The 27,394-nt window shown below is 56.4% G+C and overlaps 1 protein-coding gene across 9 annotated transcripts in view; it reads left to right on the plus strand.

The window, feature by feature from the left end:
• The window catches only part of LOC102696643 (WIZ zinc finger), a 32,040-nt gene extending 8,696 nt beyond the window's left edge, over nt 1-23,344 (plus strand). For 5 of the 9 annotated variants that reach the window (XM_069195697.1, XM_069195698.1, XM_069195699.1 and 2 more), the window contains exons 3-19: nt 23-161; nt 557-653; nt 1,266-1,414; nt 2,321-4,006; nt 4,136-4,345; nt 5,137-5,538; nt 6,000-6,371; nt 7,868-7,993; nt 10,989-11,129; nt 13,454-14,119; nt 14,919-15,398; nt 16,163-16,714; nt 17,246-17,824; nt 18,959-19,170; nt 19,420-19,714; nt 21,299-21,461; nt 21,813-23,344. In XM_069195697.1, the coding sequence (XP_069051798.1) occupies nt 23-161; nt 557-653; nt 1,266-1,414; nt 2,321-4,006; nt 4,136-4,345; nt 5,137-5,538; nt 6,000-6,371; nt 7,868-7,993; nt 10,989-11,129; nt 13,454-14,119; nt 14,919-15,398; nt 16,163-16,714; nt 17,246-17,824; nt 18,959-19,170; nt 19,420-19,714; nt 21,299-21,461; nt 21,813-21,981 (6,438 nt within the window). In that variant the 3' untranslated portion in view covers nt 21,982-23,344. The remainder of the gene's footprint in view (nt 1-22; nt 162-556; nt 654-1,265; nt 1,415-2,320; nt 4,007-4,135; nt 4,346-5,136; nt 5,539-5,999; nt 6,372-7,867; nt 7,994-10,988; nt 11,130-13,453; nt 14,120-14,918; nt 15,399-16,162; nt 16,715-17,245; nt 17,825-18,958; nt 19,171-19,419; nt 19,715-21,298; nt 21,462-21,812) is intronic. The other 4 variants (XM_069195701.1, XM_069195700.1, XM_069195703.1 and 1 more) reach the window with 4 other exon arrangements.
• The last annotated feature ends 4,050 nt before the right edge of the window (nt 23,345-27,394 follow it).

Here is a 27,394-nt window from a genome sequence, read left to right on the forward strand (position 1 = left end):
ACCTCACCCTTGTCTCTCCCAGGACTCCCTCTCTCCTGGCGCCATGGACGAGTTGGCGGGTGACGCAAGCGGGGGCTCCTCGGCGAAGGGGGGGCCTCGCCCCTCGGCGTTTCCCTCCTCCCAGGCCTGGGATTCGGACTCCGAGAAAGACGCGCTGGACGGTACTGACCGCCGCCGGACTGCTCATGGACAGGTTGATTGTCAGGGTGGTGTTTCCTGGGAGAGGCACTGGGAAGATTAGCGCGTTGGTACTTGGCAGGAGGGAATGGGTACGATCTGTGAAATAATCCCGGCGTATTGACGAATCAGCGTTGCATGTCAGAAGAATCAGAGGGCGTCGTTATATCTTACTCACTCAGGCCTGTGTGACAAGATGACTAGTCAGCATGATTTATCGGCACGCTGCGACAGGCATCACAGTGTGATGTGTTTTACACCTATCGCTCACAGAAGGTGATCAGTTATTCTTTATTGATTGAGCTGCATGGTTTTGACTAGATAGAACCACAGTGTGGTGCCAGTGTGTTTTACCAGGACTCTGTGTTCTGTCCGACAGAGGAGGAGCTGCAGCACTTTTCAAACCCTCATGGCCTGGCGGCGCACAGCCCTGGACCCACCCCAAGAGCCCCCGGCCTGGGACCGAGGACAGACAAGTGAGCCACCCTGGAGCTGGGGGATAGAGGCAGTCTGTGCATGAGGCAGAGGACAGGCAGGAGAGACGCTCTAGAGCTGGGGATAGAGACAGTCTGTGCATGAGGCAGAGGGCAGACAGGAGAGACGCTCTAGAGCTGGGGGATAGAGACAGTCTGTGCATGAGGCAGAGGACAGACAGGAGAGACACTAGAGCTGGGGATAGAGGCAGTCTGTGCATGAAGCAGAGGGCAGACAGGAGAGACACTAGAGCTGGGGATAGAGACAGTCTGTGCATGAGGCAGAGGGCAGACAGGAGAGACACTAGAGCTGGGGATAGAGACAGTCTGTGCATGAGGCAGAGGCCAGACAAGAGTGACACTCTAGAGCTGCGGGATACTGACTGTGCACGAGGCAGAGTGCAGACAGGAGAGAAAGTCAGACAAGTCAGAAAGCCCAAAATTGAACACGCGTATGGGCACCCTCAGGGGAGGCGAGGAAGGAAGGTGAAAAATCCTCCTGCCTTCCTGCTTGCCTCTGTGCCCCAGCCGATCTCCTGTCATCAGATCAGGTGGTGTGGGCCTGGCGCTTGATCTCCATTTCCCATCATGCCTCTGTCTTGCTCTCCGCCTCAGGCCCGACAGCGAGGGCGACCACGCACCTGAGAGACGGCAGCCCTCGTCTCCGCGCAATCCCACCAGCGCTGGGTCCGAGGGGGGCCGGGTGGGGCCCAGCACACAGAAAGAGGAGCCAAAGATGCCGCTGTCCACTGGGACGCCCGACTGTAAGTGTCAAGATAGTGACGGTGGAGGAGTTGGAGACTCCCAGAGTCCAGCAGTCTGATCCTCTCCTGTCTTTACAGTGTCCTCAAATAGACTCCCAGTGTCCAGCAGTCTGATCCACTTCTGTTTTTACATTGTCCTCAAATAGACTCCCGGTGTACAGCAGTCTGATCCTCTCCTGTCTTTACAGTGTCCTCAAATAGACTCCCAGTGTACAGCAGTCTGATCCACTCCTGTCTTTACAGTGTCCTCAAATAGATTCCCAGTGTACAGCAGTCTAATCCACTTCTGTCTTTACAGTGTCCTCAAATAGACTCTCATTGTACAGCAGTCTGATCCATTCCTGTCTTTACAGTGTCCTCAAATAGACTCCCAGTGTACAGCATTCTGATCCACTCCAGGCTTTACCAGATGCAGGGCTCTCATTCAAATTGTTCAGTTCCTGGGGTGCTGTCTGTATGGAGTTTGCATGCTCTCTCCCGGTGTTAAGTTGGGTTTGCTCTGGGTGCTCCGGTTCCTCCCACAGTCCAAAGACGTGCTGGTGGGTTAATGGGCTTCTGGGAAAATTGGCCCTGGTGTGAGTGTGAGCGTAGCCTGCCTTGTTTGCATTGCTTGCTGGGATAGGATCTGGCTCCCCCATGACCCTTTACGGGATGAACAGGTCAGAAAATGGATGAATGGCAAGCAGCGTAGTAATAAAAAAGATGAATAAGGTTAATGAGTGATGTGTAGATCTTGGAAGACTCCTGTAAAGATCCCTGGGGACAGGCTTCATCAGTCCTGCTGGGTTATTAGAGTGCCTGTTATGTTCTGCACCCCGATCCTCTTTGCTCTCCTTATCCCCACATTGTTATTCTAATGCTTCTCTCCTCCTCCTCCTCCTCCTCCTCTGCCCTCCTCCTCCACAGCCGGAGAGGAGAGTGACGGCCCGGGCGCGGCAGCAGCAGCAACCAAACCAAAGGAAGGGCCGGGGCTCGGCTCGGGCGACTCATCTTCCGGGAAGGGGAGCAGCCTGGAGGTGCAGGAGGACGTGTACCGCTTCCCCGCAGACTCGGAGCCCGAGAGCCCCCCAGTGGCGCCCTGGGCGCACTGCACGTTCATGGAAAGGAGGAAGAGGAAGAGAGCACTCCTGAAGCCCTTCTCCGGCCTGGGGTCGGAGCCAGTCCAACTGCCGGGGCACAGGGGGGGGAGTAAGGAGCCCCCCGTGAGACTGGGGGAAGTGGCGCGTTCCAGCTCTGGCTCCAAAGCCAGCTCCCAGCCCAGGGCAGGCAGCGTGTTCACGGGGAAGCTGAGAGAGGGGAGGTACGGCTTCCTGAAGACGGATCCTAAAGACCTGGGGGGAGGACAGGGAGAAGACCGGGAGCTGGAGGACGATAGAGGTGAAGCGAAGGGAGTAGAGGAGGACGTGGAGGAGGAGGAGGAGAAAACGGGAGCAGGAGAGGAGGAGGAAGAAGCACTTTGTCAAGAGACGTCGGTATACACCTGTGTGGAGTGCAGCATCTACTTCAAGAAGCAGGTCCACCTGCAGGAGCACATGCGCCAGCACTGCCAGCAGGGGGCGACGAGAGGCTGGGGTGGCGCGGGCGAGGGGGGTGGCAGGAGAGGGGGCGGCTCAGGCGGCAGTGGGGCGCTTCTGAGAGGAGGGGCAGGCGCGGGGGGCCGGTTCAGCTGTGAGGAGTGTGGCTGGGAGTTCGAGGAGCGGGGGGCGCTGGCGCAGCACTGCCGGCAGCACCAGGAGTCGCGGCAGAGGATCCTGGAGGAGATCCGCAAGCTAAATGAGGATGGGGGCGGGGCCGGGGGCGGGGCCAGGGGCGGGGGGCGGGGCGACACAGGGGGCGGGGCCCTGGTCCTGGGGGGCGCCGTGTCCGCCCCCCACCGGCTGCGCTGCCCCAAGTGCAACTTCGGGACGGACTCCTCCAGGGTGTACGTGGAGCACGCCAAAATGCACATCAAGGAGCGCAACAGCCAGAGAGCGAGAGGAAGGGGGTACGCGCACCCCCATCGCCCCCTCCACCAGCAGCACCCCGGCGCCCGGGGCCCGTACTCCTCCCCCTTCGCCGCCGAGCCCGGCCCCGCCCCCTCGGGCAAGGGCTTCCAGGCGCCCAGCGAGAGCGCCCTGAAGGAGCACGGCCGCTACGCGCACCCGTCCCGCCTGCACGCCGCCCCCGCCGGCGAGACGGGGGCCCTTCTGGAGGAGGGGGGGCTGCCGGGGACCAGCCGCGACTACGCCGGCCCCGGCCTCTTCCCGGGGTTCCGGACCGCCAGGCAGGTGCCCAAGGCTCAGCCTTCGCCGCCCTCCCTGGCTGGGCTCCCGAAGCCGGGGGTGGACCTGGGGCACCCCGCCGCGGTCAAGGGAGGGCCCTACCGCCCCGTGAACTTTGACCCGTCTCAGCCCCGCAGGAGGGACGTGGCCTTCAAGACCATTGGGGCCCGGAGACCCGAGCGAGAGGGAGAGCCCGAGTCAGACCCACAGAGCCCCGAGGAAGAGCCCGAGGAGAACCAGAACCAGCAGAGTGTCTGTTCCGCCACGCCAGCCGGATCAGAACCAGACCCAGCGGAGGAACCTGAACCTGTCTGTACTCAGTGGTTTCCAGGTAGAGTCGTTGGACCAGACTGCCCGATTTTTTCCTTTTCTCTCAGTCTTGCTTTCGTTGGTTTCTGAATTTTTCCTTCTCCTTCACTCATTTCTCTGTGTCTGTGACGTGATCGCCCCTCCTCTACAGAATCCGTGCAGGTGCCGAAGACTGCGGTGCAGCTGAAACGCAGTTTTGCCCGCAGCCTGCAGGGGGCGGCAGACACCCTGGGCCTCTCGGAGGGCCAGCAGACACAGCTCCGTCACATGGTGCCTGTGGTTGTCATGGAGACCTTCGACTTTGGCCCCCAGACTGTAGCCCCCTTGAATACAGGACTGCGGAAGACCGACCGAGCTACAGGTGAGCTTTCCTTAAAAGCATTTCTAGCCCAAGAAAACATGTAGGTTATTGTTACCATGTTCCTCAAAGGAAGCATGGAGTGTGGTCTTCCATCTTCAGAACTGTCGTGTACCACGAGTTTTGTGATGGGAATGTGTCAACCCCTATTACATTTTTCTGTGGTACAACCGGCAGAGCAAAGGGCCACCCCTGTTTAATTTTGCCATGGTACGCCCTGCTGAAAGCACAGCGATGCTGTAAATTTGCGTCTGGGCAGCGGACCTGTTATCGAGGTTCGGGGGTCGTGTGTTACGGAAATGCTGTTTACCTTTCCTGTTTTAAACTTTGGGGATAAGTTATACCAGTGTTACAGAACTTGAAAATGTAACGTTCGGTCCCTTTATAGCACGGCCCTGGGGTTGATTCCTAGGGTGCTGTCCGCATGGAGTTTGAATGTTATCCCTTTGTTCATCTGGGTTTCCTCTGGGTGCTCCAGTTTCCTCACACAGCCTCAAGACATGCCCGCGGCTTAACTGGCTTCTGGGAAAATTAGCCCTGGTGTGAGTGTGTGTCTGTGAGGGACTGGCGTCCTGTCCAGGGGGTATCCTGCCCTGTGCCTGTTGCTTGCTGGGACAGACTCCAGCTCCTCCGTGAGGCTGATTTGGATAAAACAGTTAGAAGACGGATTGATTGATAGACGAATGGTCCGACACTTCTGGAGACTCTGTGTCTTGTGCTCTTGCTTTGAGAAATAAGGCGCCTCCCTCGCGTCTTGTCATTCTCCTGCTTCTGACTGTCCCATGATTCCCCAGCCGCGTCTCCTCCCTTACTGGAGCACCTCCTGGCCTCTCGCTCGCCCGGGGCAGACGAGGACAAGGAGGGGGGAGACCCCAAAGACCGCCACAATACCGACGCTGAGGAGGAGGAGGAGGAGGAAGAGGAGGAGGAGGAAGAAGAAGGAGAGGGGCTCTTCTTCCTGGACGAGGACTACCCGGACCACTTGCCCCTGGGGTCGGACCCCTCCCTACTGAAGAGCGTGGAGAGGAAATGCCCCTACTGCCCCGACCGCTTCCACAACGGCATCGGGCTGGCCAACCACGTGCGCGGGCACCTGAACCGCGTGGGCGTCAGCTACAACGTGCGGCACTTCATCTCGCCTGAGGAGGTCAACGCCATCGAGAGGAAGTTCTCCTACCAGAAGAAGAAGAAGAAAGGTGAGGGAGGTGTGAGGCAGTGATGATAATAATAATGACTGCTTACACTTCTTTTCTGGACACTCCACTCAAAGCGCTTTACAGGTAATGGGGACTCCCCTCCACCACCACCAATGTGCAGCCCCACCTGGATGATGCAATGGCAGCCATAGTGCGCCAGAACGCTCACCACACACCACCTCTCAGTGGGGAGGAGAGCAGAGTAATGAAGCCAGTTCAGACATGGGGGTTATTAGGAGGCCAGTGGGAGGGATTTAGCCAGGACACCAGGGTAGCACCCCACTCTTCTTGAGAAATGCCCTGGGATTTTTAATGACCACAGAGAGAAAGAAAAGAAAAAAGAGATAACGTATCCTTAATTCTTGCCATGTGCGTCTCCTTTACTCTTCCCCTTCTCCCTCTTCCCCTCACTTGCCTTCCCACTGTGTCGATTCTTCTGTACCCCCCTCCCCTCTCTGCAGTAGCTAACTTCGACCCCGACACGTTCAGCCTGATGCGCTGCGAGTTCTGCAGCGCCGGTTTCGACACCCGGGCCGGCCTGTCCAGCCACGCCCGCGCGCACCTCCGCGACTTCGGCATCACCAACTGGGAGGTCACCGTCTCGCCCATCAACATCCTGCGCGAGCTCTTCTCCAGCCGGCCCGACCTCGCCCTGGCCCGCGACCCGGCGGCCCCGTCCCCGCCGCACAGCGAGCCCAGCGAGGGCGAGGAGCCGGAGCCGGAGGCGGAGGTGGCGCCAGAGGGCGGCGGAGGAGACGCGCTGTCCCCCTTCCCCTCCAGCCCTCCCCCGTCCTCTGCTCCGCCCTGGCGAGACGACAGCCTGCCCCCGGAAGGTATGTGGACGATGGGAAGAGGTAGGGCACTCAGTTCTTCAGCTCACCTCCCCATCCATCTAAAGAAACTGTAAACAGACACTTGTACAGATGCTTTGCCTAATTGCACTTAACCTGGCACAGTCATCTCCGAATCCTCCTTGCTCTCGCTCAGGGCAGAACCTGCTGCCTGCTTTCACCTCACTGTTTCCTCACCTCACTGCTCACTGTTTCCAACCCACCCAGATCAGGGCGGAGCTATGCTCCCAGCCCGGCCTCTACTTCAGGGAGGAGCCTTCTCCCAGCCCCCCCCCCCCCCCCCCCCTTGGGGCGGAGCCTGCTCACTGCTCCCAAACCCACCCAGATCAGGGCGGAGCTATGCTCCCAGCCTCCCCCCCGACACACCTCGGGGTAGAGCCTACTCACTGTTCTCAACCCCACCCAGATCAGGGCGGAGCTATGCTCCCAGCCCCGCCTCCACTTCAGGGCGGAGCCTTCTCCCAGCCCCCCATTGGGGCGGAGCCTACTCACTGTTCTCAACCCCACCCAGATCAGGGCGGAGCTATGGTCCCAGCCCCGCCTCCACTTCAGGGCGGAGCCAGCTTCCAGCCCCCCCTCTCTACACACCTTGGGGCGGAGCCTGCTCACTGCTCCCAGCCCCACCCAGATCAGGGCAGAGCCCTCCACTCGGGCAGAGCCTGCCCCCTGCTCCCAGCCCCGGCCCCACCTTGGAGTGAAGCCTCTTCCTGTCCCACCCCCACCTCAGGGTGGAGCCTCTTCCAGCCCCGCCCATATCTCAGGGCAGAGCCTGCTCCCATCCTCCCAGCTCAGGGCGATCCCGGCTCCCAACCCCCCCCTCCTCCTGCAGGACAGAATCAACTCCCTACCATGCAATCACCCCAAGAGCCAACTCCCAACCCTGCAAGTTGGGATCTCCCATTCCTGAATTTTCTTTGGTTTAATAGTCTCATCTCTGCATTGAAATCCACTTCTGTCCATTTGATCCAGGAGTTGTGGTCCTACTGGTTGCCTTGAACCATAACTCATGTGGCGTGGAATGTGCCCGTCTCTTTGTAATCGCTTGATGATGAGCAGTCTCGATTATGGCAGTATTGCAGTCCACCGAAGAGTAATTATGATGCTTCTTGGCGAGACCAGATCTATTCTGCACTAGCATGTGCTATCATATTATTCTGCTCCTGTCCTTCAGCTTCCAACAGTGAGTGTTTTTTTATTGGTGTCAGCGGTGAAGTACTGGCTTGGGCTGGTGATGCAATGGGATAAAAGATGCAGTAGCTCAGTAATAGAAAAGCAAGTAATTGTTGCTGTTCTATAGCGGTTTCATCCCAGACGATCACAAAGCGCTACATACTTAAGGTAATGCTCCTGCTAAATCCACAAATAAAAGGCGAGTCAAAATCCGTTCTGCTGGAGAGAGGTTTAGTGTGTAATCGATTAGTCGTGTCGGCGGAGCTGCGCGCTCCCGGGGCCCCATCTTCTCGATCCTCCGCCCCCAGCTCGATTGGCCACGCCTGGCTTCGGCTGCGCATGTGGACGGACCAAGATGGCCGCTTCCACCGCCTCCCCGCAGACTGGCAGGGAGACAATAGCCCGGGCCCCGGAGACGGCGCTCATCGCCAACGGTGAGACCGAGGCGCGGAGCCGGGGAGAGAAGCGAGCCGAGAGCCGGGGGGTGGTGGCTGTGGGGACGGGGGAGCATTTATTACCCGCGGATTGTCGGCCCGCTGTGCGTGTAAGTGCGCGCCCATGGAAGTCGACCGTGAGCAGAAGGGGAAAAACAATTAAAATGAAATGGGGACTGTTGTGTCAATCAGCGCCACTGCTCAGACAGCAAGGTTTGCGTTATTAACAGATGTACACGGGGCTGTTTTAATATCTGGATTCCTCCACACAGATATTGAGGTATCGCTGCAGAAGAGCCCTCAGTAAGGCGCACAGAAGTGATGTGATCTGCGGGGTTTCTTTATTGTCTGAACGCCGGAGAGAGAGGGACAGGCTCCGCTTTGTCTCCGGGTCTCCCGGCGCCTCCGGAGAAAACGAGCGAAGTTACTGTTGCTCTGTTATAATCTCTTTGTTTTGCTTCTCTGTAGGTGTGTTTATTGTTTTGGTGATGGTGGGGGGGTTAGTTTGAGAGCGAATAGTTTTGTCACATTCAGCAGCACAAGCGAAATCCCGTCCTGACATCCACAAAGACGATAATATTGCAACACCACCTCGCCTCCGCTCTCGCCGGAGACGCGGCAGACGCCGAGGAGAGCTCCTGTTGTTGTTGTGATTATCGAGACCCCCGCGTCCCTGTCCGTGCGGTCCGAGAGCCGGTTTCGTTACGCTGTCGGACTTCAGTGCCGTCGTGATTACGTCAAACCCAGCGCTTCTCGCCGCTCTGGCGTCGCCATCTTTACCACCGGGATCAGGATGACATTCGCTTTCCTGTCTCGGGTTGCGAGAGGGGGCGGAATCGCCCGCCTTCCCCAGAAGCGGCTTATATTTTGAGAACAAAGGTGAAAAGACGGAGAAGCCGCCGGTGAGCAGATACGCTCCGCCAGGGAGCCGCGATGAACCCCCTCCCTGTCCGGGGCTGAGCCTGCAGGTGGTTCCGCCGGTACCGGTCACAGTCCGGCTCGGCGTGTTCCAGTTGTTTCAGGAGCTGCGCAGTTACTAATACTGCACGTCCGCTCGCAAGGTGTTCTTACTGAAGCGTGTTTTCTGGTCAGCAGCTATAAAGGACCTCCAGAACAAATCCTTTTGACATGTCTGATTGAGATGATGGTCTGCTGTGGTTGGATGGGATATTAGGAGGCCCTGTCTGACACAGTAGTAAAACCCCAAGACCAGGGGTCCTGGGGTGTGTACAGGGCACGAACGGAGTCAGCACAGTGGACTTGCTGGACCAGCAGAGAAACGCGACCCAGAGGACACAAGTGGAGACTGTGGGGAGGTGCCACTTTACACAAAGGGTGGTGGGAGCCTGGAACAGCCTGCCCAGCCGTGTTGCTGAAGCTGACACTGGCTGGTTGAGATCTGGGATCAATTAGCTACTAAAAACCAAACAACCTAGATGTGCTGAGTAACGCCCCCCACCCCTCTTTAGTCACAATTTTTAATGTTCTCCAGTCCAGGAGGGCTGCTGTGTGCGCAGGCTCTGGTTCCAGCTCAGCTCTTCCTGACCCGACTGAGCCGGGCCTCCTCCAGGTCGAGAGAACCAGGAGCCCTGCTGGGCTGGGGTACCCCTCGGTCTGAGCCACAGGGGGGCAGTGTAGAGCAGTGTCTGGGGCTGGGGTACCCCTCGGTCTGAGCCACGGGGGGGCAGTGTCTGGGGCTGGGGTACCCCTCGGTCTGAGCCACAGGGGGGCAGTGTAGAGCTGTGTCTGGGACTGGGGCACCCCTCAGTCTGAGCCACAGGGGGGCAGTGTAGAGCAGTGTCTGGGGCTGCACCTCGGTCTGAGCTATGCGGGAGCAGTGTAGAGCAGTGTCTGGGGTTGGGGTACCCCTCATTCTGAGCCACACGGGGGCAGTGTCTGGGGTACCCCTCTGTCTGAGCTACGCGGGGGCAGTGTAGAGCAGTGTCTGGGGTTGGGGTACCCCTCATTCTGAGCCACACGGGGGCAGTGTAGAGCAGTGTCTGGGGCTGGGGTACCCCTCAGTCTGAGCCACACGGGGGCAGTGTCTGAGTCTGAGGTACCCCTCAGTCTGAGCCACAGGGGGGCAGTGTAGAGCAGTGTCTGGGGCTGGGGTACCTCTCAGTGTGAGCCACATGGGGGCAGTGTAGAGCAGTGCTGGGGATGGTGAGTTTGAGTTGCTGTTTCCCCACATGCAAGATAATTCTGCCTGTTTGCTCCCAGAGCCGTTTCTTTTCGGTCTTGTGACCCCTTTGAAAGCATGGTGAGCCCGTCAGGTCTGCTGATCAATAATGCACCAGTTCCCCAGTTCTGGCACGGGGTTGGCTTTGCTGTAGGGGTCAGAGCTGGGGGCACTGTGTCTGCGCGCCCCCTCGCTCTCGGGTCCCATGGGCCTGTGGCTATCGGGCGCCTCGGAAGTCTCGGGCCACGTTTTCCCAGCAGCCTCCAGTGCAGGGGTACGCTCTGGGGCAGTTTCACCCCCATGTTGGGCCGGAGAGCTGCTGAAACACCATTGACACCCTCTGGAACACGGCGTTGCAACTTCGCAAATGAGCGGTTCGCAGGGTCTGGAAAGCCCAGGCGGCACTGCGTTCTTTAGTCCGCAGGAGTCTCTCCTGCCTTAATCGCAAAGTGGTCAGGGGGCGAGTTTCTTTAACTGCTGAAGTCTGGAGCGCGTTTAGATCAGAAATTCCTGATCCCTGGCAGTTTCTCCCTCATGTGTGAGGTACCCACTGCATTGTGCTGAGCTGACTCCAGGAAGGGCACTTATTCTGAGCAGGACTGGTTCAGGTGGACAGGCTGCCTGTGTGTCCAGCAGTGGGGAAATGCAGTCTGTCTTGAAGTGCCTGTATTTTGGTCTCTGTGAGTCTGCCAGTCTGTCTCTCTTACCAAGGCCTTGATTGTGATTGACTGCTTCCTTGTGTGTCAGTGGTACTTAAGCTGGTTGTTGGGCCACAGACACTCGGCAGACTGTCTGAGCCTGATTTTTTTTTCTCAGGCGGGGAGGAAGACGAGATGCCCGCGGTGGAGGTCGTGACCCCTGCTCCAGGTAAACGGAGTGCGGTGGCGCCCCCCCCAGGAGAAACGGGGCCCAAACCAGCAGACCCTGGCGTTGCCAGAGAGGAAACAGACACCAGGGGTGAGAGGGGATGAGAGGGGAGTTGGTACTGGACAAATGCAGAGATTGGGGTGACAGGAGTCCAAGATGAAGAGTGCTTTGACTCAACAATATCAAAGCTTCCAATCCATGACACAGCTGGCTCTGTGATTGATTATGAAGTTCTGAGCCTCTTATTCATGACACAGCTGGCTCTGTAATTGATTATAATATTGGAGCCTCCAATCCATGACACAGCTAGCTCTGGGATTGATTATAATATTGGAGCCTCCAATCCATGACACAGCTGGCTCTGGGATTGATTATAATATTGGAGCCTCCAATCCATGACACAGCTGGCTCTGGGATTGATTATAATATTGGAGCCTCCAATCCATGACACAGCTGGCTCTGGGATTGATTATAATATTGGAGCCTCCAATCCATGACACAGCTGGCTCTGGGATTGATTATAATATTGGAGCCTCCAATCCATGACACAGCTGGCTCTGGGATTGATTATAATATTGGAGCCTCCAATCCATGACACGGCTGGCTCTGTGATTAAACGTTAATCAACTCAGTTACTTACGGTACCTATAGAAAGTCTAAACCCCCCTTGGACTTTTTCACATTTTATTGTATTACAGTATGGGACCATGATATATTTAACTGGGAATTTTTGCCACTCAACACAAAGTACTTTATAATGTCAAAGTAAAAAAAAGTTCCAAACATTTTACTAAATTCATTAAAAATAAAAAACAGAAAATAATTGAATGCAAAAGTTTTGCCCCCCCCCCAGAGTTAGTATTTGGTAAGACCACCTTTGGCAGCAATTACAGCTGTGAGTCTCTTTGGGTAAGTCTCAATCAGCATTACACATCTTGACACTGGACTTTTTGCCAGTTCTTCTTGCCAAAATTGCACAAGCTCCATCAAGTTGGATGGGGAATGTTTGTGAGCAGCAATTTTTAAGTTATTCCACAGATGCCCAGTTGGATTGAGGTCTGGGCTTTGACTGGGCCACTCCAGGACATGAACCTTTTTGGTTTTAAGCTCTCCAGTGTGGCTATGGCTGTATGTTTTGGGTCATTGTTCTGTTGGAAGATGAATGGTCTTCCTAGTCCCAGTGCACCTCAGCTGCAGCACGTTTTCCTCCAGGATTTCTCTGTACTTAGCTCCATCCATTTTCCTTCTATCTTTATGAGGTTTCTAGTCCCTGCCGCAGAGAAGCGTCCCCAAAGCATGATGCTGCCACCACCATGCTTCACTGTAGAGAGGGTGTTCTCAACGTGATGTGCTGTGTTAGGTTTGCACCAAACATAAGAGTTCAGTTTTGGTCTCATCAGACCATAGAATCTTCCTCCAAATTGTTGAGTCTCTCACTTGCCGAGATGTGAGAAACTCCAGCCGAGATGTGAAATTAGTTTTTTTCAACAAAGGCTTTCTTCTTGCCACCCTTCCATACAAGCCAGGTTTATGAAGTGTCTGTGCTACTGTTGTCTCATGCACATTGTCTCCCACCTCTGTCATGGAGGACTGTAACTCCTTTAGAGTTGCCATAAGGCCTCTTGGTGGTCTCCCTTACTATGGCTCTTCTTGCCCGGACACTCAGTTTTGGAGGACAGCCAGTTCTGGGCAGATTCACCATTGTTCCATATTATCTCACCTTTTTATTGATGGACTTCTCTGTGCTTCGAGGTATATTCGCTGCCTTGGAAATGTTCTTATATCCTTGCCCTGACTGGTATTTGTCAAGAACCTTGTTTCAGATCTGCTTGGAATGTTCCTTGGTCTTCATGGTGTAGTGTTTCCTCGGAAATGCACTAAGTGGGGAAGCTCCCAGGCACAGGTGTGTTTATCCTGAAATCATGTGAAACACCTCAGCTGCACACAGGTGGATTCAAGTCAAGTAATTGTGTGACTTGGAGAAGAGAGTTGATTACTTCAGAGGTAATTTAGGTGTCAAAGAAAAGGGGTGAATACTTATGCATTCAATTATTTAATGTTTTTTATTTTTAATTAATTTAGTAAAACGTCTGGATTTTTTTGTTTCCCACTTTGACATTATAGAGAACTTTGTATGATGAGAGGTAACAATTCTCAGTTAAATGCACCATGGTTCCATGTTGTAACAGCACAATAAAATGTGGAAAAGTCCAAGGTGGGTGTAGACTTCCTATAGGCGCTGTAATTCAGGAGATGGTTTTACATGCTGTATACCTGCTGGAATGACAGCGGCGCTTCTGTTCCAGAAAGGCAGCCTGTTAAACGTCCCCCTGAGGCTGAGACCTGGCGTGGAAGTGCTGTGAGTGAGATGGTTAACGTTGGTCCTCCTGTGCCCTGCTCTTTCTCTCCCCCAGCCTCCAGCCTGCTGACGTGCGCGGTGTGCGGCGCCTCCTTCGAGACGCGGAAGGGCCTGTCCAGCCACGCCCGCTCGCACCTGCGCCAGCTGGGCGTGGTGGAGTCGGAGAGCAGCGGCGCGCCCATCGACCTGCTGTACGAGCTCACCAGGCAGCGGGGGGCCCTGGAGGGTGCCTTCCCCTCCCCCGCCCCCTCCCCCTCCCAGCCCGCCTCTGCCAGGAAGCCGCAGCCCCCGCGGGCCGCGCCCACCCCGCCCCCCAAGAAGGAAGCGCCTGGGAAAGCGGGGGCGCCCGAGAGCGAGGAATCCGAGGAGAAAGTCGGCCTGCTTCCAGCCAAGGCGGTCCCTTCTTCTTCCTCCTCCTCGTCTTCCTCCACCCCTTCCTCCTCCTCGTCCTCCTCCCCCGTCGTTGCCGGCGTCAAGGCGCGCCCCACCTCCCCCCTGCTGAAGAAGGCGCCCATCTCCTCGCTGCTGCCCGCCTCCTCCCCACTGCGTGCCCTGGACCACGAAAGGGGGGCAGGCAGGCTGGTGGGGAGCAGCAGCAGCAGCACCAAGCCTCCCCCTTCCTCCCCCAACCCGCCCTCCTCCTCCTCTTCCTCGGGTGCCCTCCCTCCCTCCTCCAAGCCCTTCTGGGCACCCCAGGACACGGATGCCCCCCTCAACCTCAGTAAGTGTTTCTCGCTGCCCAAGAGTGTGCGTGCATTAACTGGCACTGCGTACCCAGTTTCTCTGACCGGTTATTAAACCTCAGCAGCACAACGGATTGACGTTGACGCGGGAAAAAAAGGACAAATTTCTAAGTAAGCACAAAATTGTGGACTTTGTGAAAGTGCTGTAAGTTGCCATGTTGTCACAAACTCGCATTCAAGTTCCCACGAATTGCGACGTGATGCAGCCCTTCCTGCTCACTAGTCACTGTGATGACTAATGTAATGTGATGTATGATTGATTAAATACAGATGGTGCAGCAGACATTTCACCGCAGAAATGATCTGCAAGAGTAGTGTTGTCCACAGAAACTTCGCAGTCGAGGTCTCGAAGTCAAGAGCGATATTTCGACTGGATTAAAAGCGATTCACAAGCCTGCGTGTTTACAATGCTTGTTTACAACACACAGATGTTTTGTTGCCTCATTCTGAATCGCAGTACACGGCGCTGCGCATACCTGGAAATGTAGTCTATTTTGTGGTGTAAATTTACAAGTTACTGTGTACATTTTACTGTTAATGGGGTTCGAAATGCACTAATCGAAGCTGAGACTTTCTAACCCCAAAACGTGAAAATAGTGTTGCAGTGTCGCAGTTCCCCTTTAACATGGACCTTGCATACAGGGAGCTCCAGTAACTCCTGTCATTTTCTCCTTCTCTTCCTGTCTCCCCCTCTCACTTCTCCCCCTCTTTCTTCACTCCTCTGTTGCCCCTGTCATCCTTCCATCCTTCCTTGCTGCTCTCTCTCTCCCTCCCCAGCTGTCGATTCGGAGAGCAACAAGGACATCGTCTGCAAGCTGTGCGGCGCCTGGTTCGAGACGCGAAAGGGCCTGTCCAGCCACGCCCGCGCCCACCTGCGCCACTTCGGGGTCGTGGACGCCGAGACGAAGGGCTCGCCCATCGACTACCTCAACGAGCTGATCAAGAGCGACGACTTCAAGCACCGCACAGACGACGCCGAGTCCTCCCGCGAGGCAGGGGGCGCCGCCTCGGAGCGCCCGGCCTCCTCCTCGGCCCTCAAGCGCCCCGGCCCCTCCTCTTCCTCGGTCGGCGCGGCTGCCGGGCTCCACAAGCACCCGGCCAAGTCCCAGGGCACAGGCGGCGGCGGCTCTTCGGGGTCCAAATCGTCTGGCCTCCTGCCCCTGCCCCCCAAGAGGCTGAAGACGACCCCCAGCTCGGAGCGGTCAGCCATGCAGGTGTACCGGTTGAGCGGCGGAGAGCTGACCCCCCTCTCTCACGGTCAGTCGGGGTGCAGGCTTATTATCTCCCCTAGTGGTTCATTTCTTTACTCTTGAGTGGAAATAGTTCATATCTAGTAGGATTCATGGCCTGAGTAAGTAGTGTGGAGTCGAGTAGAGAACAGTGTTGGTGCTGTTGAGTATTCAGGCCTAGTGGACAGCTGTGATACGATTTAAATGCAGTAGTGTCGTCTGTTTTGGTGTAAAGACAGTCTTTTGCGGTGCAGTTTACTATACAGAATATTGCAGTACATCCATCCATTCCTTACCGCTTTGTAAGAATTCAGGGTTGCAGGTAAGCCTATCCCGGCATGCGCAAGGCAGACATATGCTCGTACCACGGCCAATCTTCCCAGAAGCCAGTTAACCCACCAGCATGTCTTTGGATTGTGGGAGGGAACTGCAGCGCCCCGAGGAAACCCTCACGTACAAGGGGAGAAGATGCCATAATGTAACTCCACACAGACCGCACCCCTGTCCGAAAGCGAACCCAGGGCCCCAGCGCTGCAAGCCAGCAATGCTGACCACTGCTTTCAGTACAGCGCAAGTTCAGTACCGCACAGCAGTAGCTTTAAAGTAGTACACTTGAATACAGTGTGGTTTAATGGAGGACAGTGGTGTAAATACCATGCTGTGAACCAGTGTTAGGCCAGTATAATAAAGTGCAGTAAAGGTTAGTGTAAGAGAAGTGATGGTGCTGTTGTCCTCTCTGTGTGCGTCTGCGCAGTGACGGAGCTGTTGCCCACTCTGTGTGTCCGCCCACAGGAGAGACCGTGAAGGAGATCGGGTGCGAGTTCTGCGGCGAGTACTTCGAGAACCGCAAGGGCCTGTCCAGCCACGCCCGCTCGCACCTGCGCCAGATGGGCATCACGGAGTGGTCGGTCAACGGCTCGCCCATCGACACGCTGCGCGAGATCATCAAGAGGCGCGGCCTGCCCTGCGCCCTGCCCCTGTCCTCCTCGCCCCCGCCCAGCCTCGGCCCCAAGAGGCCCCTGCTCCCCAAATCCGGCTCCCCGTCCCTGGGGGGCGAGAGGGATGCCCCTCGGGCTCCCCGCTCCGTCTCCTCCCCCTCGTCCTCTCCCACCTCGGCCGGCCTGGTCAAGCGCCTGCCTTTCTCCCTGTCCCACTCGCACCCGCCCACCGCGCGGAAGGTGGTGTCTGGGGGCGGCCTGGCTGCCAAGCTGAAGCCAGAACCTGTCCATCTGGAGTTGGGGGTCCACAGCGCCGGGGGTTCAGGGGTTGGGGGTTACCAGGGAGACCCCTTGCAGGGACATCGGACCTGGACCGGGCCGGACACCCTCCTGCCTCTCAACCTGGGTGAGTGTGGGCAGGGAAACCTGCCTCTGTCCCTCGGTGGTGGTGATCTGTGCGTCTGTCACGCTGCCCCGGCAGAGTAACGCCGTTCCGGCACACCAGACGGGGGACACCCGTCCACACGGAGGGCTGGCATTGCCAAGTCACGGGTACGAGTGTTAATGAGCACCTGCCAGCTTCACAGAGCCGAGGAGGGAGCTGCCTCCAGAGACGTGAGCTCTGCGTTCTGTGCATGTAGAGGCACCTGGGATCTGGGATCCTTCCTGCTCCTGATATATTTCTGGGGGATGTGGGAGAAAGAGATGGGAGGAGGAGGTGGCGGTATGTCATGAGGAAGTGTTAGTTGAGATGAGAGTGGAGATCTCACCGGTGCTGGTTCTCAATCTGCAAGGGGGCCGAAGTGCGGCCACGACGGCTTCTTGGGATGCTATCGCCGGACCGGCGAGCAGTAGGTCCATCTTTCGCCCTGCTCTCCTCGCCCATCTGACGGTCGGTCCCCCTCTCTCCCCCCCCCCCCTCCCTCCCGTCCGCCAGCCCAGGACCACGAGCCGACGCGCGACATCCGCTGCGAGTTCTGCGGCGAGTACTTCGAGAACCGCAAGGGCCTGTCCAGCCACGCCCGCTCGCACCTGCGCCAGATGGGCATCACGGAGTGGTCGGTCAACGGCTCGCCCATCGACACGCTGCGCGAGATCATGCGCAAGAAGGGCGCGGCCTCCGGCGGCGGCGGGGGGGGCGTGGTGGTCAAGCGGGAGCCGGGGGTGGGGGGGCAGGCGTGGGACGAGCTGGCGTTCCCGCACCCCCGGCCCTTCCGCAAGTCGCCCCTCAGCCTGCTCCACTCCGGGTCCCGGCTGCTCAAGCCGGGGCTCGGGAGCACCCTCTCCCTCTCCTCCCCCACCTCCTCCTCCTCCTCCTCCTCGCTCAACGGGAAAGCCGGATTCCTCTCTCCGAGCGCCTCCGTCTCGCAGCAGCTGGGAAAGAGGGCCCCGCAGGACGAGGCTGGGCCCGCAGGGGGCTCCAGTGAGCGCCACCAGCCTCACAAGCCCTTCTCCCCTCCGTCGGAGTTCTCCTTCCGAGGGAAAACGGGGGCTTCTCCGGACAAGCATGGAATGGGTAAGGATGGTTTCCCTGTCTTTATCTCTTCCCTCCTCGTGTTCATGTCGGCTTTCTCAATTCAGTGCAATTCAAGATGCTTCATTGGCATGTCCGGTTAGTGCAATCAGTGTTGCCAAAGTAAATTCTCTCTCTCCTCTCCTTTCCTTGTCTGTGAGATTCAAAGAGCTTTATTGGCATGACTGATGAATTACACATATACAATAACTATTAGAGAGGCTGTCTTGTCTGATCCCAGAATATTTCTCAGTAGCAGAAAGTGCATCTCTGTCTCTGTTTGTCCCCGCTGGCAGTGGGAGCACAGCCTGTCCTCTGTGGGCAGCCAGGTGTGTGTCCAGGCTGTGGTCACTGAGCCTGTCCTCTCTGGGCAGCAATGCTGCCTGTGTACGGAGTCACTGGCTGGCGTAGGTGTAGTTCAGGCTGTCGGTGAGCTTCAGGACCAGCTGGCTGAGGGCTCTTCTCTTACCCTCTGTGCTGCGGCCCCCCCTCACTCTTCAGGGTCAGCAGTGGTTCTGCTGTGCCAGTCTTCTCTCTTTAGCCAGCAGCTCACAGCTGGCAGCCCAGTGGAGCTCGGCAGGTGTGAGCCTGGTCAGTACCTGGATGGGAGATTCCTGGGAAAGCTAAGGTTGTTAGTGTTAGTGAGGCCAGTAGGGGGTGCTCACCCTGCGGTCTGTGTGGGTCTTAATACAGTACAGTACAGCCCCAGAACAGTACTATAAAAAGGCGCCGTCATCCTTGGATAAAAACTAAAACTGAGGTCCTAACTCTGGACATATCTGACTAATTAGAAATCCCAGGGCAAAGGTCTAAATAAGAGAAGGGCTGTTTATCCTGGTGTCCTGGTCAAATCCCCCCCTGGCCTTAACCAGTCATGGCCTCCTAATAATCCCCATCTATGAACTGGTTTCATCACTCCGTTCTCCTCCCTGTTAGCTGGTGTGTTGTACTTGGGTTGTATCACCCAACACTTGCCAACCGGCACTGTCCCCAGACTGACCTCTGACCCCAGCACACGTTGGTGGTAGTGGAAGGGCGTCCCCATTACCTGTCCGGCGCTTTGAGTGGACTGTAAGTGTAAGGAAGTGTTGTTGTTGGTGCTGCCCGCTGAGCCCTGCCTGTCCTTCGTTCCGGCAGATGCCAGCTGCGAGCTGTGCGGGTTCTACTTCGAAAACCGCAAGGCCCTGGCCAGCCACGCCCGCGCCCACCTGCGGCAGTTCGGCGTGACGGAGTGGTGCGTCAACGGCTCCCCCATCGAGACGCTCAGCGCCTGGATGCGCAGCAAACCGCACAAGGTGGCCGAGATGCATCGCTCCTACCTGCAGGGAGGCCGCCCCTTCTCCAAGAAAGTGAGCTGCCCCCCTCTCTGTTACTGACCTGTAGTGTCCAGTCAGTGTGTCTGTATGGACCCCTCTCTCTCAGTGCAGTGTTAATGTACTGTAGTGTCCAGTCAGTGTGTCTGTATGAACCCCTCTCTCTCAGTGCAGTGTTAATGTACTGTAGTGTCCAGTCAGTCAGTGTGTCTGTATGAACCCCTCTCTCTCAGTGCAGTGTTAATGTATCCAGTCTGTATTTACTTTCCCTCTTCCTGACTGCAGGTTCGAGGGGGCTCTCTCTCCTCTTTGGAAGGATCATCCCTCTCCTCTGCAGCACAGAGGTCCCTGTCCTCACCACGCCCCTCGCTGGGGTCACCTCTGGGGCGGCGGGTGGGCCGGGAGGTGACGGGGACGTGGGGGGCCTCCAGGGGCCCCGAGAGGACAGCTGATGGAGTTCAGGGCAGCCCACCTGGGTCCCAGGGGGAGGAATCCGGCCTGCACTTCCTGTCCCAGGCGCAGGCCCCCCGGCAGCACGGACAGGTGGCGCGCAGCGAGCTGAACGTGCGCTCGCCCCGAGGTGAGGCCTGGTCTGGGCCGAGAGGCGCTAATCTTGGGTTCTCACCCGTGGGCGTGTGTTAGGCTGGGCGGTACAGACTCGTGGGCGTGTGTTAGGCTGGGCGGTACAGACTCGTGGGCGTGTGTTAGGCGGCGCAGTACAGACTCGTGGGCGTGTGTTAGGCTGGGCGGTACAGACTCGTGGGCGTGTGTTAGGCTGGGCGGTACAGACTCGTGGGCGTGTGTTAGGCTGGGCGGTACAGACTCGTGGGCGTGTGTTAGGCTGGGCGGTACAGACTCGTGGGCGTGTGTTAGGCGGCGCAGTACAGACTCGTGGGCGTGTGTTAGGCGGCGCAGTACAGACTCGTGGGCGTGTGTTAGGCTGGGCGGTACAGACTCGTGGGCGTGTGTTAGGCTGGGCGGTACAGACTCGTGGGCGTGTGTTAGGCGGCGCAGTACAGACTCGTGGGCGTGTGTTAGGCTGGGCGGGACAGACTCGTGGGCGTGTGTTAGGCTGGGCGGGACAGACTCGTGGGCGTGTGTTAGGCTGGGCCGTACAGACTCGTGGGCGTGTGTTAGGCGGCGCGGTACAGACTCGTGGGCGTGTGTTTGGCTGGGCGGTACAGACTCGTGGGCGTGTGTTAGGCTGGGCGGTACAGACTCGTGGGCGTGTGTTAGGCTGGGCGGTACAGACTCGTGGGCGTGTGTTAGGCTGGGCGGTACAGACTCGTGGGCGTGTGTTAGGCGGCGCGGTACAGACTCGTGGGCGTGTGTTAGGCGGCGCGGTACAGACTCGTGGGCGTGTGTTAGGCTGGGCGGTACAGACTCGTGGCCGTGTGTTAGGCTGGGCGGTACAGACTCGTGGCCGTGTGTTAGGCTGGGCGGTACAGACTCGTGGCCGTGTGTTAGGCTGGGCGGTACAGACTCGTGGCCGTGTGTTAGGCTGGGCGGTACTGACTCGTGGGCGTGTGTTAGGCTGGGCGGTACTGACTCGTGGGCGTGTGTTAGGCGGCGCGGTACAGACTCGTGGGCGTGTGTTAGGCGGCGCAGTACAGACTCGTGGGCGTGTGTTAGGCTGGGCGGTACAGACTCGTGGGCGTGTGTTAGGCTGGGCGGTACAGACTCGTGGGCGTGTGTTAGGCGGCACGGTACAGACTCGTGGCCGTGTGTTAGGCTGGGCGGTACAGACTCGTGGGCGTGTTAGGCGGCGCGGTACAGACTCGTGGGCGTGTGTTAGGCGGCGCGGTACAGACTCGTGGGCGTGTGTTAGGCTGGGCGGTACAGACTCGTGGGCGTGTTAGGCGGCGCGGTACAGACTCGTGGGCGTGTGTTAGGCGGCGCGGTACAGACTCGTGGGCGTGTGTTAGGCGGCGCGGTACAGACTCGTGGGCGTGTGTTAGGCGGCGCGGTACAGACTCGTGGGCGTGTGTTAGGCGGCGCGGTACAGACTCGTGGGCGTGTGTTAGGCGGCGCGGTACAGACTCGTGGGTGTATATGTGTGTGTTAAGGCACGCGATACAGACTCATTTCCAGTAGCGTAAAGCCTGTGCATTTGTTGCTCATCTCTCTCTCACGGTTCTTTGTCTCTTGTACCGTTTCGTCCCAGGGTTCGAGAGGAGGCCGCCCAAGCACCAGGCCCACGAGGGCGGGGAAGCGCAGAGCCGGCCGCCCCAGCCGCCCCGTGCCCGTACTGTGCCCGCCCTCGTGCCAAAACCCCCCTCCACCCCACTGGTGAAGCTGGTCGGCAACATCTACTCTCTGAAGTGCCGGTGAGTGTCGAGCAGCTGGAGCACCGGGGGGACAGAAGGGACTGCGTGTACGTGGTTCTGGACAACATCTCCTGCCTGCTTTACAACATGTGGACAGCATCTGTTTGGCTCCTCTTACGCAGTCTGTTCCTACGTCAGTATGATTCTTGTTTGCATCTCTGCTGCTGTCTGTCTCTTTTGTGTTGCTCTCTGTCTGCACTGTCGTCTCTCTCTCTCCTTTCCCCCCTCCTCGCTCCCCCCCTCTCTCTCTATCCTTTCTCTCCCATTTCTCTCCGCACTCCTTTTGTTCTTGCCTCTCTCTCCTCTCTCCCCCCTCGCTCTCTGTCCTAACCGGTCAATCTGTGTGTCCAGGTTCTGTGAGGTGGAGTTCCAAGGCCCGCTCTCTGTCCAGGAGGACTGGGTCAGACACCTGCAGCAGCACATTCTGGACATGAATTTCTCCAAGCCAGAGCCGCCGGCGCCCACACCAGAGCCGCCAGCAGAAGAAACACCCCCTGCCCCCGCCGCACAGGCCCTGTAGGGGGCGCACAAGAGCAGCTACCACCCACCCTCCGTGTCTCTTTCTCCCTCCTTTCCCCGCCCCCTCTCTCCACATCAGCAGTTTTTAAGCTGTTTTTAAAAGGGTTTCATTCTCCAAAGAGCTCTGTCCCTCTTGGTTTTTCAGTCCATCCATGTGTCTGTCTCTCTGTCTTGTGTGGGCCAGCAGGCCTGGATGCCCTGAGACAATGTGCTCCAAGACCAACACTAACTTCCCCCTACACTCACGATGCACACGCGCGCGCACGCACACACACGCCCTCTCCGCCTGGCTGTCAGGCTGGAGGCACAGGGCTCATCAGCTGTTTTGAAGTGCATTTTAGCAGTTTAGTGCAGAGGTGTCTGAGACACCCTTCCCCCCGCCCTCAGCTCTCCCTACTGGAGCACTGGAGGGAGCAGGGCAGTGTGGGGGCTGCTACCGACAAGCAGAATAACTCCGGGCCCCTGCTGCAGAGCTGCAGACACACGAGGAGCGGTGCCGGCCCTCAGCTGTATCGTAGTACTGGATTTTAATAAAGCCAACCCCTTCGACGAGAGTTGATCTGACGTGGTCAGGTGATGGGGTGGGGCGTGCCCAGGGGTACAGGGGTGCAGGTTCCTGCACGTACCTGTGAAGGCACCGCGTCCTCCCCGCGACACGGCGGGATGTGTGTCCTGTCTGCACAGGGCTGGGGAGGCCTGTCCCTTCCGCCTTGCGGACAGGAGGTGCTGGTGCAGGGTGCAGCATGGGCTCCTTCCCCCCACAACATCCCACAGGTGGTTTCCCTGGGCCGGGCCAGTGGGCGCTGGCCAGTCCCGTCTGCCGGGGCGCGCACGCGGCCTCCCGTTCCCAATCGGCAGCCCAGCCCAGACACCGGAGCCCCCCGTAACCAGGAGCGGCCTGGGTGCAGCAGCCCCCCCGAGGAAAAGGGGGGCGCATGTGGTGGGGGTCAGACAGTTCTGCGGGTGCTCGTATTGAAATGGCAGTGTCGGCCTGTATATGTGCATGCACACCTTCGACACTGTGCCAGTTATTCATCGGATTATCAGGACCTGAAGCAATAAAGTGGGAGGGGACCACGTCACACAGGAACATCTGTTCTGTGTCTGAACCACCTGTTCCACATGTACTGTTGTCACCCGCCTGTCCTGTTACTATATATTACTACATGTTGTTCTTAAGTGACTCGGACTATTATCTTACACTTATGATTATTAACTTCTATTAACTGCTAGCTACAATGTGATCTTGATTACTCTGTAATTATTGTAATGATTTGATTTTTAAAAATGCATTTGTGTTTTTTTTTTCTGAATTCTGATGTGCGTTCATTGTTTTTTGCAGTAAAGGAGTATATATATATAGACAGATTTTTAAATGGTTTTTTCCTTTCCTCTATGGGTGCTAACCAGTCTGGCATTGCGGTGGGGGGTGAGGTAGGGTGGGGGGTTGATTGCAGGGGTCCTGAGAATGATGAGGACTCTGAACTGCGAGACTTGAAGGATGGTCTTGGGTGGCGTCCTTTCGGGAGGTCAGTCTCTCCGCCCGCTGCTCTCGGCTTGTCCCAGCGCAGACTGACCTGAGGGCAGGTTCTGTTCAGTGTTCTAGCGGGCTGGCGCTCTGCTGTCTCCTAGTCGGCACCGGGAACGCAGAGACTGCGTGCTGTCGGGATCCGATCTAAGAGCCCTCTTCCCAGCAGTGTTGTGTCACTGGTGGGTTATTCTTCAGGAATTTTATTTTTTACTTTTTGGGTCTCGTGCAAAATGTGAATGGAACATTTACCAAACTTAATTCTGTTCTTTAGTTTTTTGTACTGTACTGCAGTAGAAGAAGAGAGACACCTCCACCTGCGTTGCAGCAGGAGGAGAGAGACGCACCTCCACCTGCACTGCAGCAGGAGGAGAAACACACCTCCACTTGCACTGCAGCAGGAGGAGAAACACACCTCCGCTTGCACTGCAGCAGGAGGAGAGATGCACCTGCACTGCAGCAGGAGGGGAGACCTTGTATTCCAGGGCTCCACTTCCTTCAAAGTGTGTGAAAACAGCCCTGTTATCAGGATGCAGCTCCAGGTGTTGGAGAAGTGGGAACATGCTCGAGGTCTTGCTTCCTAAACCCACACCGCTCAAGGTCCTGGTCTCCCTTATGTGCCTGTAAGGCAAGATCAAGACCCGGTCACTGGACTCTTCGAGCAACAGGTGTAGGTGCTGCAAACCATGTTCAGAAGTACTAGCAGACTTCAGCAAGGGGTTAGTTCACCGGAATGAATTCACTGTTCCTCCCCTTAAGCCTGACTCTTGCAGCTCCCATACATCAGTGGGTCCATTCCAGTCCTCAGGCGGTCACTCACTGGGTTTTCTAGGCAACATTAAGGAAGGGTGGTCACTCCACTCCATTCCGTGATGATTCCATGTCGGATCTTTTGCACAGCCAGTTTATTCACCGAAGTCGATGGCATCAGTGCTTGAGAAGAGTGAAAGAGCTGTTTGGGAATCCTGTTCTGGAACATCCAGCATCTCCTTGGGCTGAGTAACAAGTGGCTCTGCACCTGGGAGAAAGTTTGACCTGTTGCAATCGCGGAGGCGCCGGTCCAGAGCCACAGTCCAGCCCCCCGGGCAGTGCATAGAGAGGGGTGGTGAACCCGCGGGACTCCAGCCCACAGGGACCGCAGGGGGGAACCCCTCTCCCATTCTCCCCTTTAGGGGCACGCAGAGGTGCAATAGCCTGGCATCGGGTCTCCGAGGGTCCGGGGCAGTTCTGCAGCCAAATGGGCAGAAGGGTGTCACAGTGTCTGCATCGTTAAGGCACTACTGCGGGAAGACCATAGTCTGATTCCCCTGCGGAAACAAGCTACTGCTTTTGCAGCTTCTGAAAGAAGGAATCTTGAAGTCTTTATTAAAAATATCACCCTTTCTTTCCAAACGTCTATGAATTTGTATGCTTATTTCCTGTTAATTGTTAAAAAAATGTGCAATTAAAGTACTAGGTTTAATCATCTGCACTTAACCCTGGTTTTATTAGTGGTGTCCTGGCATGAGCTCTTTATCGGTTCACTGACACGTACATCTGCCCACTGGGCTGCAGTCCATGGAAATTCGCTGTAGCCACGGTCCTGAAGAGCTACAGTCCGGGTGTCTTCTGATTTTTGTCTTGACCAATTAGTTATTGATCACTAAGGCTTAATAGATCCATTTGTAGCATTAAAAAGTCTGGCTTAGCTGCAGCCCTGGTCATCATGATCAGGCAGGTTTATTGATCCCCATTAAATCACCAATTTCATTGTGGTGAATCTAATGGGTTAATTAAACTAATTTAGAGACCGTGTAGGACTTAAATCCAGAGAACCAGAGTTCGCTATTGAGCAGATCACTTCCTTTATGTCTCTAAAAACAAATGACCTTTAAGACTACCTGGACTGGGGTTCCCCATGACCAGGGCTGGTGACCCCTGGACTGACTGGACCAGGGCTGGAGAGGGCTAGAGTTGGTCTGGCACGGCCAGCGTCAGTCCTCAGGTATAGAATCTGTCCAGGAGCCCTGGAGGAAGATGGACACACACAGAAGTACCTGTTGGCGGCGCTCTGTGGAAGGAAACTCAGAATATGTCTGCTAAAGGTGTGTTCTCTTGGAATTTCTGTTTTTCTCGGTCGATTTAGAATGATGTTTGCAGTACTGTACTTTTGCATTGGAAATCGAGGGCGAACCCGTCTCCGGAAAGAGGCGATGTTGGAGGAGCTGCAGAAACGCTCCGCTCGTCTGCGCTGAGGCGCGTTGGTGGTTTCTCCGCCAGAGGGCGAACACAGCGCTCCATGCGGGAGAGGCGATCCCCAGTGCCCGCCAGGTGGCGATAAAACGCTTCACCACCCGCTTTCGGCTCCTTAACAGGGAAAAGGCGCACTTATTGCATTGAGATTTTTTTTTTAATTAACAAAACCCAACCATTACCGTCCTTGCCATTTAAATGTACAAATGTACAGGTCATTCAGAGCAAGAAGGTGACAGAAGGCGTGACGCAGCTGTGAAGTGAGGCCCCACGTCGAGAGGGGGAGAGACACTGAGCACAGGCAGACGGACAGTGGGGTCGCCCCGAGCCTCTGTCACTGGACAATACAGGCCGAGCAGTCGGATTGACCCCGCTGTCCGTTGTCTAGAGACGGAAAGGTAGTTCAGCAGTAAGCGAGCTGTGTTTCCGAGGGAATCGGGACATCAAACGCGGGTAACAGTTTTCTTTGGGGTGACATCGACCTGGGTGGACAGCAAGAGCGACAGGCGTATAAACCGAAGATCCCCGCGCTGTTTACGTCTTTCCGTGAGGGCGAAAAAGGTGTCTGTGTTGAGCTGTCGCTTTGACTGGTACTGTTTTCTCAGTACTGAGTGACCTCTGTGGCGGGAGAGACGGGTCAGCGCGCGCGCCTGTGGCCCCGACACCCCGGCCTCAGCGCCGCCGCTCTTTGGGCTCGTGCTGAAACCCCGCTCCCGCCTTCCGAGTGACCCTGGCTAAGCTCATCCTGGGTCACTGCGTTTCCCCACCCTTCCTCTCCCCTCCGGCACCCCCAAAACAAACCGGGGTGACCCTGGCTAAGCTGAAACTGCGTGTCCCCACCCTTCCTCTCCCCTCCGGCACCCCCAAACAAACCGGGGTCCGGGCCACACTGGGGGCTGTTAAGTCCTCCTCAGGCTTTGTTGTCGTGCGCAGTTGTGTCATTGTGTTTCATATTGCAATGTGTGACTGTCTATGCGCGACGTGATTTCTGTATTTTGGGGCGCAATGTTAAACAGTATATTTTCAGTGATACTATTCACTAGTATCACAAAGAGAGATGGACGCCGCAGTTCTTCAGCGACGGCGCGAAGACACTGTCCCGGGGAAAACGTGTGTTAGTTCTTTGCTCATTAATGCTGCTGCTTCATTGTCCTCTGATGTTTTATGTAGCTGGAAACGTGTCTGATTTACGTGCGGATTGACGCCTTGCAGTTGCAGATGGGATTGTTCAGAGTTCAGCCGCACAGTTTACTAATACCCACAGTGTTGTTATTATTATTATTATTATTATTATTATTATTATTATTATTATTATTATTATTCCGGAATAATATATTATTATAAGCACACACGAAGAAAGCTTCACGGCCGAAACGTTGTGTTCTTCTCTTTTCAGCAGGAATAAACCTTTACTTGTTCCTTTGCAGCCTACGCATGCCGATGCAGCTAGCCACCTGAACTACTTATGCAGTATTATATGTATATGTATGTATTATACTTATATAATAATAATAATGATAATGATTATTATTATTGTTGTTGTTGTTGTTGTTGTAGTTGTTGTTGTTGTTGAAATATATTTATTAAGCACGCACGACTGTGAAAAGCTGTATAAATTTTGCATTAATTTCAGCCACTACTTGCGTATTGTATT

Source organism: Lepisosteus oculatus, chromosome 11, assembly GCF_040954835.1.
Source record: "Lepisosteus oculatus isolate fLepOcu1 chromosome 11, fLepOcu1.hap2, whole genome shotgun sequence".
NCBI classification, from domain to species: Eukaryota; Metazoa; Chordata; class Actinopteri; order Semionotiformes; family Lepisosteidae; genus Lepisosteus; species Lepisosteus oculatus.